The sequence below is a fragment of the Trichosurus vulpecula genome, chromosome 8, assembly GCF_011100635.1.
Source record: "Trichosurus vulpecula isolate mTriVul1 chromosome 8, mTriVul1.pri, whole genome shotgun sequence".
NCBI classification, from domain to species: domain Eukaryota; kingdom Metazoa; phylum Chordata; class Mammalia; order Diprotodontia; family Phalangeridae; genus Trichosurus; species Trichosurus vulpecula.
This window is the reverse complement of record NC_050580.1, coordinates 55,213,372-55,229,795: the sequence shown is the minus strand read 5'-3', so window position 1 is coordinate 55,229,795 and position 16,424 is coordinate 55,213,372. Positions and strand designations below refer to the sequence as shown.

At 41.1% G+C, this 16,424-nt stretch overlaps 1 protein-coding gene across 1 annotated transcript in view; it reads right to left on the bottom strand.

Moving 5' to 3' along the window:
* Positions 1-15,400, bottom strand: part of OIT3 (oncoprotein induced transcript 3) — a 31,286-nt gene extending 15,886 nt beyond the window's left edge. The window contains exons 1-5 of the mRNA XM_036736307.1: positions 15,198-15,400; positions 10,855-11,229; positions 9,906-10,013; positions 6,360-6,482; positions 736-858 (exon numbers count right to left, since the gene is read on the bottom strand). Coding sequence (XP_036592202.1) covers positions 736-858; positions 6,360-6,482; positions 9,906-10,013; positions 10,855-11,229; positions 15,198-15,291 — 823 coding nt within the window. The 5' untranslated portion in view covers positions 15,292-15,400. The remainder of the gene's footprint in view (positions 1-735; positions 859-6,359; positions 6,483-9,905; positions 10,014-10,854; positions 11,230-15,197) is intronic.
* Between the last annotated feature and the right edge of the window lie 1,024 nt (positions 15,401-16,424).

The following is a 16,424-nucleotide window of genomic DNA, read 5'->3' as shown; positions in this document are numbered from 1 at the left end:
TCTGTTTATGGTCAGGTAACAACACAGTCTAGTGAGTTGGGCCATGTAATCACAACATAATCTAGGGAGACTTAGATCTCTTTGCTAGGTGATCATAGGGTCAATAATTTTGTACTGGAAAGGACTCTGGAAGCCATCTAACCCAATCTTATCTTAGAAATGAGGAAACTTAGGTGAAGAGAAGTAAACTGGCCAAAGGCATACGTGATTTGCAAGTTGTAGAACCATGATTTGAACCTAAATCTTCTAATGCGAAATTCAGGGCTCTTTCCAGTGTGCCTTACTGCATTTAGAGCCAGCCATCATGGCTCATTTTCTATAAACTAGGAACAGTGATCTGCAGATATTCTACAGATGTATTCTCAGAATGTTGCCTGGGGCCCTAAGAGGAAGTGACTTGTCCAGGATCACACAGCCAGGATGTGGCTGAGGTCAGACTTGACTCTGATCCTGGCTCTCTATTCTTTCATCATTATTACTTAAAATAGTAAATAAAAGCTATAGAAATGATACAAAGGCAAATTCAAAGAATTAAGTTAAGGAGTTATAAATCTTCTGGAAAGTTTCTTACCCTCCTGAATAGTCCTGGGATACTGATTCAGGAATATGCTATGCTCAGGAAGGCTTGCATTGAAGGGTGGTAGGGGTGAGGAGACCTGGAGGGCAGCAGGTTCAGGAGAGGAGAAGGCTATTAAGTCACTTTCAATAGACGTTGGGGCATAGCCCAAGTCCTACCTTGGCAAGTGTGATTGTCCTCAGATAGCACCAACCCACGAGGGCATTCACATTGGTAAGTTGTTCCATATCCACGGCAAGAATGGCTGCAGCCGCCATTTTTGTTTTGACAACCCTCGATGTCTGCAACAGAAACAGAAAAGGCAAGTGGGCCAGTTATATCACCCTAGGAACTTCCTGGCCTGGGAGGGCAATGCTGCAGTAAAACTCTTGCAAGATCTGGGCTCTGGACTTGTGATTTCTTCAGTTTAGAGAACTTCTAGTGTGTAAGCTCCCTTCATTAATTTAAAACAATTATCATAAGATCTTGGATTTGGAGATGGAAAGGACCTTATAGGTGATCTAGTGATATAATAATGGTAATGCTAACATTTACATAATGCTTTATGGTTTGCAAAATGCTTTATGTATATTGTTTGATACGTAAAAAACTCTGAGAGGTAGATGCTATTATTTTCCCTATTTTGAAAATCAGGCCAAGCTTGTGGAAAACAGAACAAGCCAATTTCAGTTGACGAAATATTCTCTTCATCCTGTTTGAAAGCTTGTAGAGCAGTATTGAATATGAAAGAATCTGTTATTCTTACTGTCAGGATGTGAATTCAACTAGACAAGATCTTGGCTCCTCTTGTGAATTGGATTCATTGTCCACTGGTCCATTACCTGCTGCTCTTGGGATCTCAGAACCCAAGTGTATTCAGGTTAAGGCTTTCAATGATAACAGCCCGATATGAAAACGAAACCAGAATAGAATGAAATAAAAAAAAACATTAAGAAACATTGCCCAAAAGAGCTTTTACCCACATTTCCTTTATGGGGAAGATTCAAGACCATTACATTTTTCAAGTTCCCAAGTAAAAATGTTCTTCCTAAGAAAAATGTTATAGCGAACATAATTTCAGTTTGTCACCTTCAGAACACAAACCTTGCTGTTATTAAACTTCCAGAGGAACAGTAAAAATTCTTAGATGCAAAAAAGAAGTTGTTGAGGAGACTGGAAAAGGCAGATTCAAAGAATGTACTAATTTATCCAATTTTGGAAAGCATCATCAAGGCTACTGCTTTAGAACCACTCTCTCATGACTCTGGGATATTACAGATAGGAACCATATGTCTTCTGAGGATGAATGGAGGACCAATAATGTGAAATATTGATGAATGTATAGCATTTGAGTGCCATTATAGAAACAGAGCCGTTAGCAGGTATGCTTGCGCATTGGACAAATTCACTTGTAGGTGAGTTTGGGGATGGGGAACACTTGAGAAAGGGGTCATCTCATACAAGGTGAAATGGAAGGGGAAGGCAGGTCCAGGGAGAGGAATGTCACAGGTATAGGAGCCTCGAAGGGTACTTTTTGAGGAAGTTGTGTTGCCCAGGATGTGCAGAACCACCAGGCAGTGCCCTGGTTTTTGGAATATTACAGAGAGGAAGCTTGCCTTCTTCCCATGCAGGAAGTATGGGCTGTGTCCCTCCCCCTGCCCTCGCCCCCGCCCACCCAATGTTGGTGCTCTGGAGCAAAGCCCTGATCACTCCTAACTGAAATCCACTCTGGTGATTTAAAATATCCAGATTAACACAGCTAGTAAATATCTAAGAAAGGTTGATCTTGGGTCTTTGTGAATCCAAGCCCAGAACCACCTAGATGCCTCAAAAAAGAGCCTCATTGGGAGTACTTTCTTGTCTCAGCATCTAAAAAGGGCCCTTCCTTGATGGGGTTGCCATCTAAGTGCTCAAGAAGGGACAAAAATCACTGGTTGTGATTTCAATTATTTTGTGTACAATGATTGCATAAAATATTGTTTCTCTTGAACATTAATAAATTAACTTTTTAATTAATTTAATTTAATTAATTTAATCTTTGTGAAACTTAGCATGGATAAACTCAAGGCAATCCTATTTATGAAGCTATAAATTCAACAGATAAAGGCAATCCTTTGGCCTCTGAAACCACTGGAGGAAAAATTTCTATCTAATTGCATGAGAGACATTGTGGTATATTGGACAAAGAGTTGTGCTTGGACTTAGGAAGACCCAAGTTCAATTCTAGCCTCCAGCATGTACTGGATATATGACCACAGGCAAGTCACTTAATCCATCTCTCAGGAGCCTCTCTTAACCTAAGCAGACTGCCTAAGACTATAAGTTCTCATGTTGTCTTTGTGGAAGGTGCTTCCACATTGGGAGTTCCCTACATGGATGAAATCCCAGGTTTGAATCAGTAATAATGATTAATTGGGCATCTTCAAGTAGGAAAAAATATTAAAAGTCAACGTTAAAATTTCCTTTCCTTATTCCTTTTATTAAGAATGTCTCTGTTCCTTTGCTGGATCCTCTTCCAGATCTTACCCTCTGTATGTAGGTATTCTGTCCCAGGTCATCTTCTCTTTGCTGTCTGTACTACTTCAGCTGGTGATCTCATCAGCTCCCATGCATTTAATTAGCATCTCTATGCTGCTGACCTCCAATCTCACATCTTCAAACTCTTTTCAGACATCACTAACTCAACATGTCCCAAACTGAGCCCCCTCCCCCAACCCTCCCCACCTGCCACCTTCCCTATTACTGTAGAAGACAACACTATCGTCCCAATTTGTCAGACTCCCGACCTAGGAGTCATCCTGGATTTCTCACTATCTCTCACCACCCCCACCCCCATATTCAATCTGTTGCCAAGGCCTATTGATTTCACCTTTGTACCACCTCTCCAAAACGTCCCCTTCTCTCCTCTGACACTGCCCCCACTCTAGTGCAGGCCCTCACCTCATAGCTGGTCTACTGCAATAGCCTACTTTGGGGAGGGGGGGGTGTTGCCTGCCTCAAGCCTCTCTCCACTCCAATTCATCTTCCAGCCACTGAAGTAATTTTCCTAAAACACAAGTTAGATCATGTGTTACACCTTCCCCTTCCCCAGTAAACCCCAGTGGCTCCCTATCACCTCTAGGAGAAACTACAAAATGCTCTGTTTGGCATTCAAGGCCTTTCATAGCCTAGCCCCCTCCTACCTTTCCAGTCTTTTTACACCTTACTCCCCAACACATACTCTTCCATTCAGTGACGCTGGCCTTCTGGCTGTTCCATGAAGAAGACCCTCCCTCTCTCCACTGGGCTTTTTCTCTGGTGGTCCCCCACGCCTAGAATGCTCTCTCTCCTCCGCTCTCACTAGTGACCTCCCTGGATTTCCTTTATGTTCCCACTAAAATCCATTTTCTATTACAAGCTTTCCCCAACCCCTCTTAATTGTAGTGCCTTCCTTCTGTTAATTATTTTCTATTTATCATGTGTAGTTTGCTTTATATATATATTTGTTTGTATTGTGTATGTTTTATTTGTGTTGCATATTAGATTGTAAGCTCCTTGAGGATAAGATCTGTCTTTTGCCTCTTTTTTGTATCCCCAGAGCTTAGCATAGTGATTGGCACATAGTAGGGATTTAATAGATGTTGATTAATTGAATGAATGGTCCTGACAAGTCATTTAGCTGCTTCAAGTATTTGAAGTGCTGCTTGTGGAAGAGGGATCAGATGCATTCTGCTTGGCGCTAGAGGCCAGGCCAGAGCCAGGGGAAAGTTGCAAAGGAGAAATTTAAGGCTGGATATCAGGAAAAAATTCCTAACAGAAGCTATTGGGTTCCCTTTCCTTGGAGGCCTTCAGGCACAGACTATATAACAACTTGGAATATTTTAAGGGAAATTCTTTTGGAGGATATAGATTAAAGTTGCAGGGGTGGGGAACCTGTGGCCTCGAGGCTACACATGGCCCTCTAGGTCTTTCACAGGATGTGAAGTTTGGATTCAGTCAAAGGGCCACACTTGAGGGCCTAGAGGGCCACCTGTGGCCTCAAGGCAGCAGGTTTCCCACCCCTGGGTTAAACTAAATGGCAGCCAAGGTCCATTCCAGCTCTAAAGTTCTGTCATTCAGTGAATCTCCATTTCCTCATGTAAAAGGAGAAGGTTGGATTGGATGAATTCTCAAGTTTCTTTTCTTTAGAAAAATGCTAAGAGCAAATTTTAATATTCAACCAGTTCTGATTCCAAGTACTCTCATCTTTGGGGAAATTAAAATGGCCTAAGGGATTAATGGATTCTGTTGATTAGAGATGTTATAGAAGGGTGTTGCTTCAGGCTAGAGCCCCTGTGGCTCCAACCTCAAGATTCTATGTCTCCAGTAACTTAGATAAAAGAAGAGTTTTTGGTAAGTTGGTTGTGGTTGCACTACCAGGAGCCAGGTCACTGAAGGGAAACAGAGGAAAATAAATCCTGAAGTAGAACTTGGCCAAAGTTTTCCTTTTCAATCCATGGATTTATGGATGACAAAGCTGAGAGAAGTCTGATGAATGGACTACATGTTCAGCTAATAAACTGATACTGAATAATTAGGAATGCTCCTCAGGAGCCTCCTTTGGAATTAATTATCTCCTGCAGTGCTCAAATATGCAAAGATTATTGCAGAAAATAAAGAAGATTAAGGAACAATCCAAGCCATTACATTTATTTCAATAAAATTCCAAATAAATTTAGCCTTGTTCTTAGAGGCACTGTCTGCATATGCAGCACATAATAACTACTGCAGTAGTTAACACATCCTTTATCTAAGACTTTCAAATACTCATATTGGTGCAAGTCACGCTTGGGTCTTTCTGTGCTGTCGTAACATTTAATCCAACTAGACCCAAATGAGCTTATGGAAAAACACAACTTTCATTTCCAGAGCCCTTTGAGGTTTGCAAGACACTTTCCTCATGGGAGCTCTACCCAACAGTTATTCTCTTTTCTAATTTACAGATGAGGAAACTGAGACCCAGAAAGGTGAAGACAGCAGCTAGGTGGTGCAGTAGGAAGAGTGCCAGGGCTGGAGTCAGGAAGACTCATCTTCCTGAGTTCAAATCTGGCCTCAGACACTTACTAGCTCTGTGACCTTAGGCAAGTCATTTAACCCTGTTTGCCTCAGTTTCCTCATTTACAGGAGAAAGAAATGGCAAACCACTGTAGTATCTTGGCCAAGAAAACCCCAGTGGGGTCACAAAGAGTCAGACTGAAAATGACTGAACACCAACAAACTACCTGTAACAGGAAAGGCATCCTGAAGGGGAGGGGCTGTTGGAATATTATGTAGAAATGCCTTCTTCGTTTCACCTATTACATAACTACTACAAAGCATTATTTTAATTTGTGGCTTCATTATTGCTTGGTTATATAAAATACATACCCCATTTCTAATCTTGAAAAGAAGAATTTATTATTTGTCTTCCTTCTGTCTTAAAGCACTTTCACAGGGTGTAAAATCAACTACCCTTTTTTCATTTGACCTTCATAACAACCCTCTGAGATAGGTGCTGTGGGCATTATCATTCCCTTTTAAACAGATGAGGCTAAGAGAGACAAAGAGATTTGCTGATGGTCATACAGCTAGTAAGGGTCAGAAGTGGGATTTGAACTCAGATCTTCCTAATGCCAGGTCTGACGCTCTACCCAACCCATTAGGACAGTAAATCAACGGTTATACTCTAGTATAAGAGAATCATTCCTCTGCAGAGAAATGGGGAAGTCAATATCACTGTTTTCTCTTATCAATTTGCACACGTGATTCTGGCCATTAGTTTGAATCCCTTCTCCCCCATTCTCACCTTCACAGGTTTTGCCATCACTTCCCAGCACACGTCCAACCCCACATTCACAGCGGTATGAGTTCTTCAGATTTACACAGATCTCACTGCAGCCACCATTGTTTTTTTCACATTCATTTTCATCTGTAGAGTAGAAATTATGCAAGCACACATGACTAAGCAGTAATTGATGAGGGGAGAGGGGGGTTTCTTCTAACAGACGGGATAGTCCCCATTACAGGGAAACTCAAACCCCTTGGAAGAACACCTACATTCTCCCAGGCAAAATCAGCATGCCTTCTGTTACTCTATATATTACACAGTGGGTCCAAAGTACCTTCCACCCACCAAGCAGGTTACCAGTATAGCTTCTCTCTACTAAAATATAGAAGACTAATTAGACTACTGGCCAATTCTCTCCAATCATATGCAGTGCAAAACTGTGGGACATGCAGGCACGTTTGCAGGTCAGGATATACTAACAAGTGCGTAGTATAGGTGTACCTTGTTTATTCAAAACACGGATTCCTTACTATAAGAAATGATAAGCAGGATGCTCTCAGAAAAACCTGGAAACACTTTCGTGAGTTGATGCAAAATGAAACGTACTGTGTACAAAGTAACGACTTAGCTATTCTCAGCAATACAACGATCCAAGACAACTGTGAAGGACTTAGGATGAAAAATGCTATCCATCCCTAGAGAAAGAATTGATGGCGTCGGAATAGAGATTGAAGCATATTTTATTTGCTTTCTTTACTTTTCTTGAGGGTTTTTTTTTGGTTTAAATTTTCTTTCACAACATGACTGTTTTGGAAATGTTTTGCATGACTACACATGTATGACCTATATCGAGTTGCTTGCCTTCTCAATGAGGGGGGAGGGTTGGGGAAGAAGGAAGGGAGAGAATTTGGAATTCAAAATTTTAAAAAGAAATGTTAAAAATTGTTTTTACATGTAACTGGGGAAAAAGAAACAAGGAAAAAAAGAACAGACAGACCTTAAACATGCATTCCTGAAAAGCTGTTTATCTCCAAGCCCAACCTTCTCTTCACTGTCATCCCTTCAGGCTATCAGACTGTGTCTCTTCTCCCCTTCACAGCTACACTTTTAGAAAGAATAGTCTGTACTTATTCCCTCTGCTTCCATTTCCTCATCCCTCACTCATATCAGCTCCTTGCAATGTGGCTTCTGACCCCAGCTCTACTGAAATTGCCCCATCTAATTTCCAAAGCTAACGGCTTGTTTTGTTTCCATTTTCCTTGTTCTTTCTGCACCATTTGGTGCTGTCTACCACCCCTTCCTTAATATTCTCTTCATCTTTGGTATCTGTGACTCTGTTCTCTTAGTCCTTTTCCTGTTGCTATAACTGCTGCTTCTTGGCTGGTTTATTATCACCCTTCAATGATCCAAGTTTCTGCTTTTGAGCCTCTTCTTTCCCTGAGCTCTCTCCTTCATCTCATCTACTCCAATGACTTCAGTCATCACCTCCATGCAGATAACTCCCAAAGCTACTACCTGGCCCCAATCCCTTTCCTTTATGTTTGACTATCTGCCGTATCCCTCTACCTGGCTGTCGTTTTGGATCTTCAGACTCAACATATGCAAAACTGAACTCATCTTTGCCTTCCCAAATCTGCCCTGCTTCCTAAATTCCCTGTTTCTGTTGATGAACTACTATTATTCTCCCAGGCACCCGAGCTCAAAACCTTGGAGTCATAGACTATACCAATTCTCTCATCCTCGATATTCAATAAATTGCTGGGTACTGTTGATCCTACCTCCATAACATCTCTCACATTCATCCTTTTTTCTTACACTGCCACCACCTAGTTTATTACCTCATTCTGGACTATTATAATAGCTTACTAACTGATTTTTCTGCTTCCTTTCTCTTTCAATTTTATCCAAGCTGCCAAAATTATTTTCCTAATGCACAGTTTCAATCATGTCACTGCACTGCTCCAGAATTGGTGATGGCTCTCTCTTGCCTGTTGGAAAAAATTAAAACAAAACCTAGCCTGGGTTTTAACTTCATAATCAGGCCCCAAAATATATGACTTTCTCCTCCTTTCACCTTGTGATAATTCCCTCTTTGTGGCCCGAGTGTTGGGCTACTACTGTTCCTTGATCCCTGACGTTCTCCAGTCTCCAAGCACTCATGCAGCCTTCCCTAACATGAGAATGCACTCCCTTCTCCTCTCTAATTATCGCTACCTTCAGGGCTCAGCCCAGGCGTCCCTTCATCCAGGAAAAACCTCTGATTGTTCAGCAATAAGTTACTTCTCCTCCCTCATGTTTTTCCGGAGCACGTCGTCTGAATCTCTCACTGATGAAATCACAGATCCTTAGTGTCAACAGATTGAAGAATAAACCCACAAACAGCTCAGCAGAAACCAAGAGTCCTTATGGGTATGCCCTTATTAAGGCATGTGTGGTGTTTCACAAGAAGCTAGTGTTGGGAATGAGGACAGAAGGGTTTTCTTTCCAGTTTTATATCACTTTTCTCACATTCACACATAAAACTTAAACTGGCCTTTTTGTTTCCCATATGTGACATTCCTTCTCCTGTTTTGATGTCTTCTCACAGATGGTCCATGCCTGCACTGCCCTTACTTCTCATTTCTGCCTCTTAGGATCCCAAGATTATTTCTAGGATTAGCCCAGGCTCCCTGTTTCTCTCCTCCCCTCTCACCACGGTCCTGTTGTTTGTGTTCTCTCCCTCCTAAAATTACCTGGTGTATAATTTAGATTTACTTATCCATATACATGTTATAACTTCAGCAGAAAGTAACCTCTTTGTGGACAGTGACTTTCATTTTCAACTTTTTATCTCCAGGGTATATAAGGCAGTATCTTGGATGTAGCAGGTACTCCATAACTGTATATTGAATTGATTTGAATTTACAAATTAAAATATCTGGCCAGTAAGAATGGCCCCCTAATTATCTCTCCCATCTTTGGTGGGTTTTTTTGGTGGTGCCACCAGGCAGGGCGGTCTTTATTAGTCCTAGTTTAATCTCGCTCCCTTTGAATTAAGAAAATATCAGGGGAAAGGAAAAGGCTGTCCCATTTGCTAGGATCTTCAGCCTGATGATTTCTCTAAGACACAGAGTGGAAGAAGTAATTTAAGCAGCCCTGGATTCTTTTCAAATTGCCCATTATCCCTATCTTTCTGCTGCCCAAGAAAGATAAAAATACCCTGGTGCCACTTTAGTAGAGAATTTCTTTAGGTAGTGCTAGACTGTCCCTATTCATCTAATCACAGTATAAACCAAACCCCGCTTCGATTCTACCCCTGATCTGGCAGGGCAGAAGGATTGAGCCCTGCTCTGCCCAGAGAACTGCAGATGCACACCTTCACCCAGTTTCTTTTGCCCTTTGAGTCTTACTGGCCTGATCTACTGCCCCTCTTCCTGTGACTTCAGTTATCATCTCCACACAGACAACTCCAGAGCTCTAAACATAGCTTCCATCTGTCCTCCAATGTCTATCTCGTATCTCCAACTGCCTGCTGGACCCTTTTACCTGGTTGGCCAATTCCCCACCTCACTGTTGCTTTCTTACCCAGGCAGGTTTGTTGGTCCGGGCCCAGGATGGTTCCTTCAGAACATGTGCATTCAGAGTTAGAGCAAGTACCATGACAGTCCACCACATCACAGATGTCATAGAAATCTGCAGTAAGGCCAGAGACATAGTGATGATTAGGGAAAAGGGCCTAGAGACTCTCACTGGTGTATACCATCCCCATTTTGGGGATGTTATCCAAAGTGCTGCCATGATGGTTTCCTGAAGCCAGTGGAATTAAGTAGATGATCATGATTTTCCCAACTTTACTCTGAGGGTACCAAGGGAGAAGCACTGACATTTCTGTCTTGTAGATACAGTCTCTAACTGACCAGAATATTTTCTCTTCTGAAATTTTGTCAGACCAAGGTGACAGAAAAAAATATTACAAGAATGACTTGATAGCATGATTCCAGTTACTACCTCTCTATCCTTCAGGAATGTCTCACAGACTCTTGGTCCAACAGGCTTAATTTTCTTGTTAGAAATACCAAATAGAAAGGCTCTCTGTTACATGATCCCCAGGCAAACCCTTAACGAAAAATTCTGGCTCCCAGCATAAATTCAGTTGAAGGGTGGTGGTGTGGGAACAGTCTAACACTGTTGGGTGCAGTCAGATTGGGGGAAAGAGACAGCCTATTCTTATGGAGGTAGGGGAGGACATGCCCTAGGAGAGGAGTGCTTCACCTCAGGTGGTGTCACAGAGGTCAGTTTGTGGTAGCAACAGGCCACAGGATCATGACCAAGGGGGAGTAAGTATGCCCTCCGATATCAATTATCTTCTGTACCCTGAGACAGCATCCCAGTCACCTCACCCTAGTCGTAGCTCTGTCTCTAGGAACCCTTAGATGCAATACATTTCATAACCCCTTTCCTTTTCACTTTTTCTCTGATAGCAGTAATTCTTCTGCCTCAGTGGGAGAGGAAAAAACAGAGAGAAGTTACTTACGGCCACAGTAGGCATGAAAACAGACACTGGGCTTGGTCAGATGGTAGACATAGTAGCCTCCAGGGCAGGCTTTGACCTCCACAGTGTTGTTCCAGAGGCAGCAGTTCCCATTAAAACTGGCACAGGCCTGGCGTTGCACGATGCCATCCATTTCTCCTGGGTGATTGCCATTCAGCCAGATGGGCGCGTGGGTGCCACAGTGGTTCTCTTGAATGCAGAACGTGGGCATGGCATCTCCGGCCATGCCTGTGAAGCGGTACCACTCCCCATCCACATGACTGTCACAGGCAGGTTGACCATCGTCCTCCTTCAGCTGGTGTTCGGTGTTTCTCCATGGCTCATTCAAGCTAATGTAAGCAGAGCAGGGATCCAGTGCTGGAAATGGAGAGAATCGCTCAAAGGGGGTGCCTTTTGTGTGGACGAGCTGAGCCCACTTCTTAAATGGGCAATACTAGGACCAAGTTTTAGGACAAGGAATAGTTTTTACCAAAGAAAAAAAAACCTTTTATGCAAAGAGGAAGAAACAACATGGCGGCACCAGGAGTGCTCAGAGCTTAAGGATAGTAGAGGGACTAAACACCTCATCAGAAGAGATTACAGAGGACCCTTGTGCTGGCAATGGGTGCAAGATCAGGGGCCATGTGGTAGCTCCTTTGCCACTTACCCAGTTCTGGGTCACAGTTCCAAGATGGAGAGGAGAAGTTATGGTCTGTGGTCACAAGGTGGCAGAGGTCCTAATTTTGGGTAAGTACCAGGGCACAGATCAGGAGGGTAGAGACCAGAACTCACACCACCTTAGAAGCACCAAAAACCTAGACTCCCAAATCTAGCTATGGAAGCTCAACTCTGATGTAAAGGTCAAAGTCAAGAAAAAGGCTGAGAAAAGGAGCAAACAACTAGACAAGAATCTGACCATTGAAAAGCTGCTTTTTCCCCCCTTTTAAATGCTGACGAGGGAGATCAAGACACAAACTCAGAAAAAGACAACAACAACATAATAACATCTACAATCAAAACCTCAAAGAAAAATGCAAATTGGACATAAGTCCAACAAAAATTCCTAGAAGAATTTTAAAAAGAGATTTTTAACAAAACAAAAAAAAAGATTTTAAAAATCAAATAAGAGCAGTAGAGGAAAAACTGGGAAAATAAATGAGAACAATGCAAGAAAATTACAAAAAAGAGAATTAATAGCTTGGTAAAAAAAAAAAAGGTACAAAGCCCTCTAAACAACTACAATAGAGGAGAAAATGGGGAAGCAGGCAACTCATGAACCTCACTCTCATCAGAACTGGTTCAAAGATGAATGTGTGTGTGTGTGTGTGTGTGTATGTGCGCGCGCGCACACACACACACACATTCCCAACTAGGGTCAAGAAGAGTTGGGCATGACTGAAAAATGACTGAACAACAAAAATATACACACACATATACGTATATACATATGTGCACACAAATACATATAGTTGGATATAGAAATTCATCTTACCCAACTGGGAAGTAGGAGGGGAAGAGGCTAAGAGAAAGGGGGTGGTGATAAGAGGGAGGGTAGATTACAGAAGGCAGTGATTAAAAAAAGAAAGAAGAAAACCAAATTACCAGTATCAAAAATGAAAAGGGTGAATGCACAACCAATTAAGATTAAATTAAAGTGACTATGAGGAGCTATTTTGCCCAACTATATGCCAATAAAACTGACAATCTAAATGAAATAGATGAATATAAAATAAACCCACACAAATCATCAGCATTTATATAAATTATCAACAAAACCCAGCAAGAAGAGATAGAAAGAGGAATTCCATTTTAAATAAGTGCAGACAATATAAAATACTTGGGAAGCTACCTGCCTAGAAACACATAGGAGCTATATGAACACAATTATAACACTTTTCACACAAATAGATCTAAACAATTGAAATATTTATTACTCAAGGGGAAAATTGAGCCAATATAATTAAAATGAGAATACCTAAATTAATTTACTTATTCAGTGCCATACCAAACAACCAAATAATTATTTTATAGTTGGGAACAAAATAACAAAATTCATCATCTAAAGGAATAAAAGATCAAGAATATCAAGGGAAAAAATGGGGTGAAAAAAGCAAAGGAGGTTTAGCAGTACCAGATCCCAAAGTATCTTACAAAGTGATAACTGTTGAAACAATTTGATACTGCATAAGCAATAGAGTGATTGACCAATGAAATAGATCAGGCACACACTAAACAAGACCACAGTAACCTTGTGTTGACAAACCCAAAGATCTGTGCTTTGGGGGCAATAACTCACCATTTGACAAAAATTGCTGGGAAAACTGGAAAGCAGTTTGGCAAAAACTAGGCATAGACTAACATTTCACAGTGTATACCAAGATAAGCTCAAATACATGGTTTAAACCTAAAGGGTGATATAAGCAAATTAGGGGAGCATGGAAAATTTTACTTGTCAGATCTATAGATAAGGGAAGAGTTTGTGATCAAACGAGATAGAGAAGATACAGGAGGTAGAATGGATAATTTTGATTACATGAAATTAAAAAACGTTTTGTATAAACAAAACCAATGCAGCTAAAATTAGTAGGAAAGCAGGAAACTGGGGAAAAACTTTTACAGCAAGTTTCTCTGATAAAGGTCTCATTTCTTGAATATATAGGGAACTGAGCCAAATTTATAAAAATAAGAGCCTTTCTTCAATTGGCAAATGGTTGAAGGATCTGAGCAGGCATTTTTCAGAAGAAGAAATCAAAGCTATCTATACTCATATGAAAAAATTCTCTAAATCACTATTGATTAGAGAAATGAAAATTAAAACAGTTCTGAGGTACCACCTCATACTCATCATTGGCTAACATGACAGAAAAGGAAAATGACAAATGCTGGAGGGGATTTGGAAAAATAAATACAGTAATTCTTTGTTGGAATTATGAACTGGTCCGATCATTCTGGAGAACAATTTGTAGCTATATCCAAAGGGTTAGAAAACTACATACCTTTTGACCCAGCAATATTGCTATTAGGTCTGTATCTCAAAAAGATCAAAGAAAAAGGGAAAAATATACATTTATACACATGTACAAAGATATTTACAGCACCTCTTTTTGCTGTGGCAAAAAATTGGAGACTGAGGGATGCCCATCAATTGGACAATAGTGGAACAAATTATATTATGTGATTATGATGGAATACTATTGTGCTGTAAAAAAATAAGAAAAGCCTGGTTTCAGAAAAACCTGTGAAGACTTAGATGAACTAATACAAAGTAGAGTGAGCAGAATTGGGAGAACACAGTAATAGCAATGTTGTAATGTTAATCAGCTGTGAAAGATTTAGCTGCTCTGATCAACACAATGATCCATGGCAGGTCCAAATGACTCATGATAAAAAATGCTATCCCCCTCCAGAGAGAGAGAACTGTTGAACGCTGAGTGGATTGAAGCATTTTTTTTTCACTTTATTTTTATTGCTTTCTTTTTTCTTTCTCAATATGGCTAATGTAGAAATATAGTTTGCATGACTTCATATGTAAAATGGGTCTTATATTTCTTACCTTCTTAATGGATCAAGGAGAAGCCGGAAGGAGGAGGATAATATAGAAATGAAAATAAATTTTTTTAAAAAAGACACAAAAATTCTGAAAAATCTACTTCAATAGCCATTTTTGGATTTAAGAAAGCTCCTAATTCTTGTCTTATGCTATAACTTAAACCCACTTTTCCTGCCCTTACTAGAGATTAATAAGTGTGAGAACTGAACTCAGTCTATTATATGTGAAAACCTCTAATACAGATCATCAAATCATCCTCGAAGCTTTCTCTTCTCCCAGGCCAACTTGGGAATTTGTTTTGCTGGGCTATCCAGCTATGGATTGCAGTTTTTTTTTTTTTAAATGCTCAGTGTGGGGGGGGGGAGCAGGCAGGGGGAGATAGTAGAAGGGATGGATTAATTAAACAACAATTAAAAGGAAACTCCACCCTGAACTGAATTCCTGTCTTATTTTGCCTAAAAAGAGCCTTGAGATGTTAACACCTCCATTTTAGTATTTTTTCTTGCAAGGCATTAGAGTAATGACTAGACCTAGGAGATGTTAGTCTAGTGATGAACGCATCAAGAAACTAGTGGAGCAGCCAGACTTGTGGAAATCCAGGAGACTGAATCAACAGAAGAGAAAAGAGGCCCAGTTTATGTTGTACAAGCAAGTTCTCACAGGCCAACAGGGATTCTAAAACCTCAAGGCCCTCCTCCAGCCAGTGTTGAAGGGTTCTGGCTCTTGGATCCCAGGTTACAGTAGCGAGTGGCAACAAGCATGGGCCAAGGGCAGGATACCCCATGGACGCACTCACCCATCGGCAGTACTGGTGTGATTCTGATGAAAAGGCAGAAGGCCCAAAGTAGCACCTGGAACATGTTCTTGACCAAGCCAAAGGACCCGAGCATCCTCTAACTGCCTTTTCTTTTCTTCTGTGGTGTAGCACTCTCAGTTTAAATTTTTGAGACCTTTAGGCTTTTAAGAACAGAGGCTTTATCAGCAGTCGTGGCAACTTTATCAGAGGAAGGGGATGAAGTGAATAAGCTGGGCATTGCTCGAGCCTTGACCCCTTGTAGAAACACAGACTTGCACCGTCAACAAGGTTTTTTTTTTACTGATATTTTCCCTTAAAAAAGTCATCCTCCTATTGTTTTCTCTCCCAAGTTCTCTGCAATGACGTGTCTGATACATCTTACTCAGAGGGGAACTGAAGAGGGGACACCCTACCCCCACACTACATGGACAGAAGTCTCATTTCTGCCATAATTTGTTACATCATTATGCTTTCTACTTTACCATCAAGGACCAAAGGACAATGGAGTCACTTAAGCTCAGAAGACAGGAGAATGATGCAGAATGTCAAAGCAGTGGATAGGTATGGAATAGAAGAGATGCTTAATGGAATACTTTGAGTCTCTTTTTTGGAGACTTAGGGTGACCTACTGGATAAAGTGCTGGGAGCTAGACATGGACCTAGGGTGACCTTACTGGTCTGAGCCTTAACGACCTGTATGACCAGACAGCTTCAGCTTTGTCACCTCTAAAATGAGGATATTATTTCTGTACTATCTCCCCTTAAAGAAAAATAAAAAAGTATTTGCCCTCATGGAGCTTAGCCAGGGGTTGAGGAGGCAAGTAAGGCAGGGAATAAAAATGGCAATGGGGGAGGATACAAATACAGATGAGGAAATCGATGGTAATAAGGAAGAAAGTGAGAAGACTAACAATTAGGGAGACCAGGAAAGGCTTCCTTCCATTGGAGGGGGCACCTGACTGGAGCCTTGATGAAAGCTAAAGATTTTAAGGGAGAGGTGAAGACAAGGAGAGAGAGCATTTCCAGCATGCAGAACAGCCTTTTCCAAGGCATGGAGGAAATTGAACGGTAAGTTTTGGAAACAGCAAATAAATCAGTTTAGTTAGAAGATACAGTGTGTATGGGGGAGTAATGTGGAATAAACCTAGGAGGACGGGCTGTGGCCAGACTGTGTTGTTGTTCAGTCATATCTGACTCTCTGTGACCCCATTTGGAATTTTCTTGGCA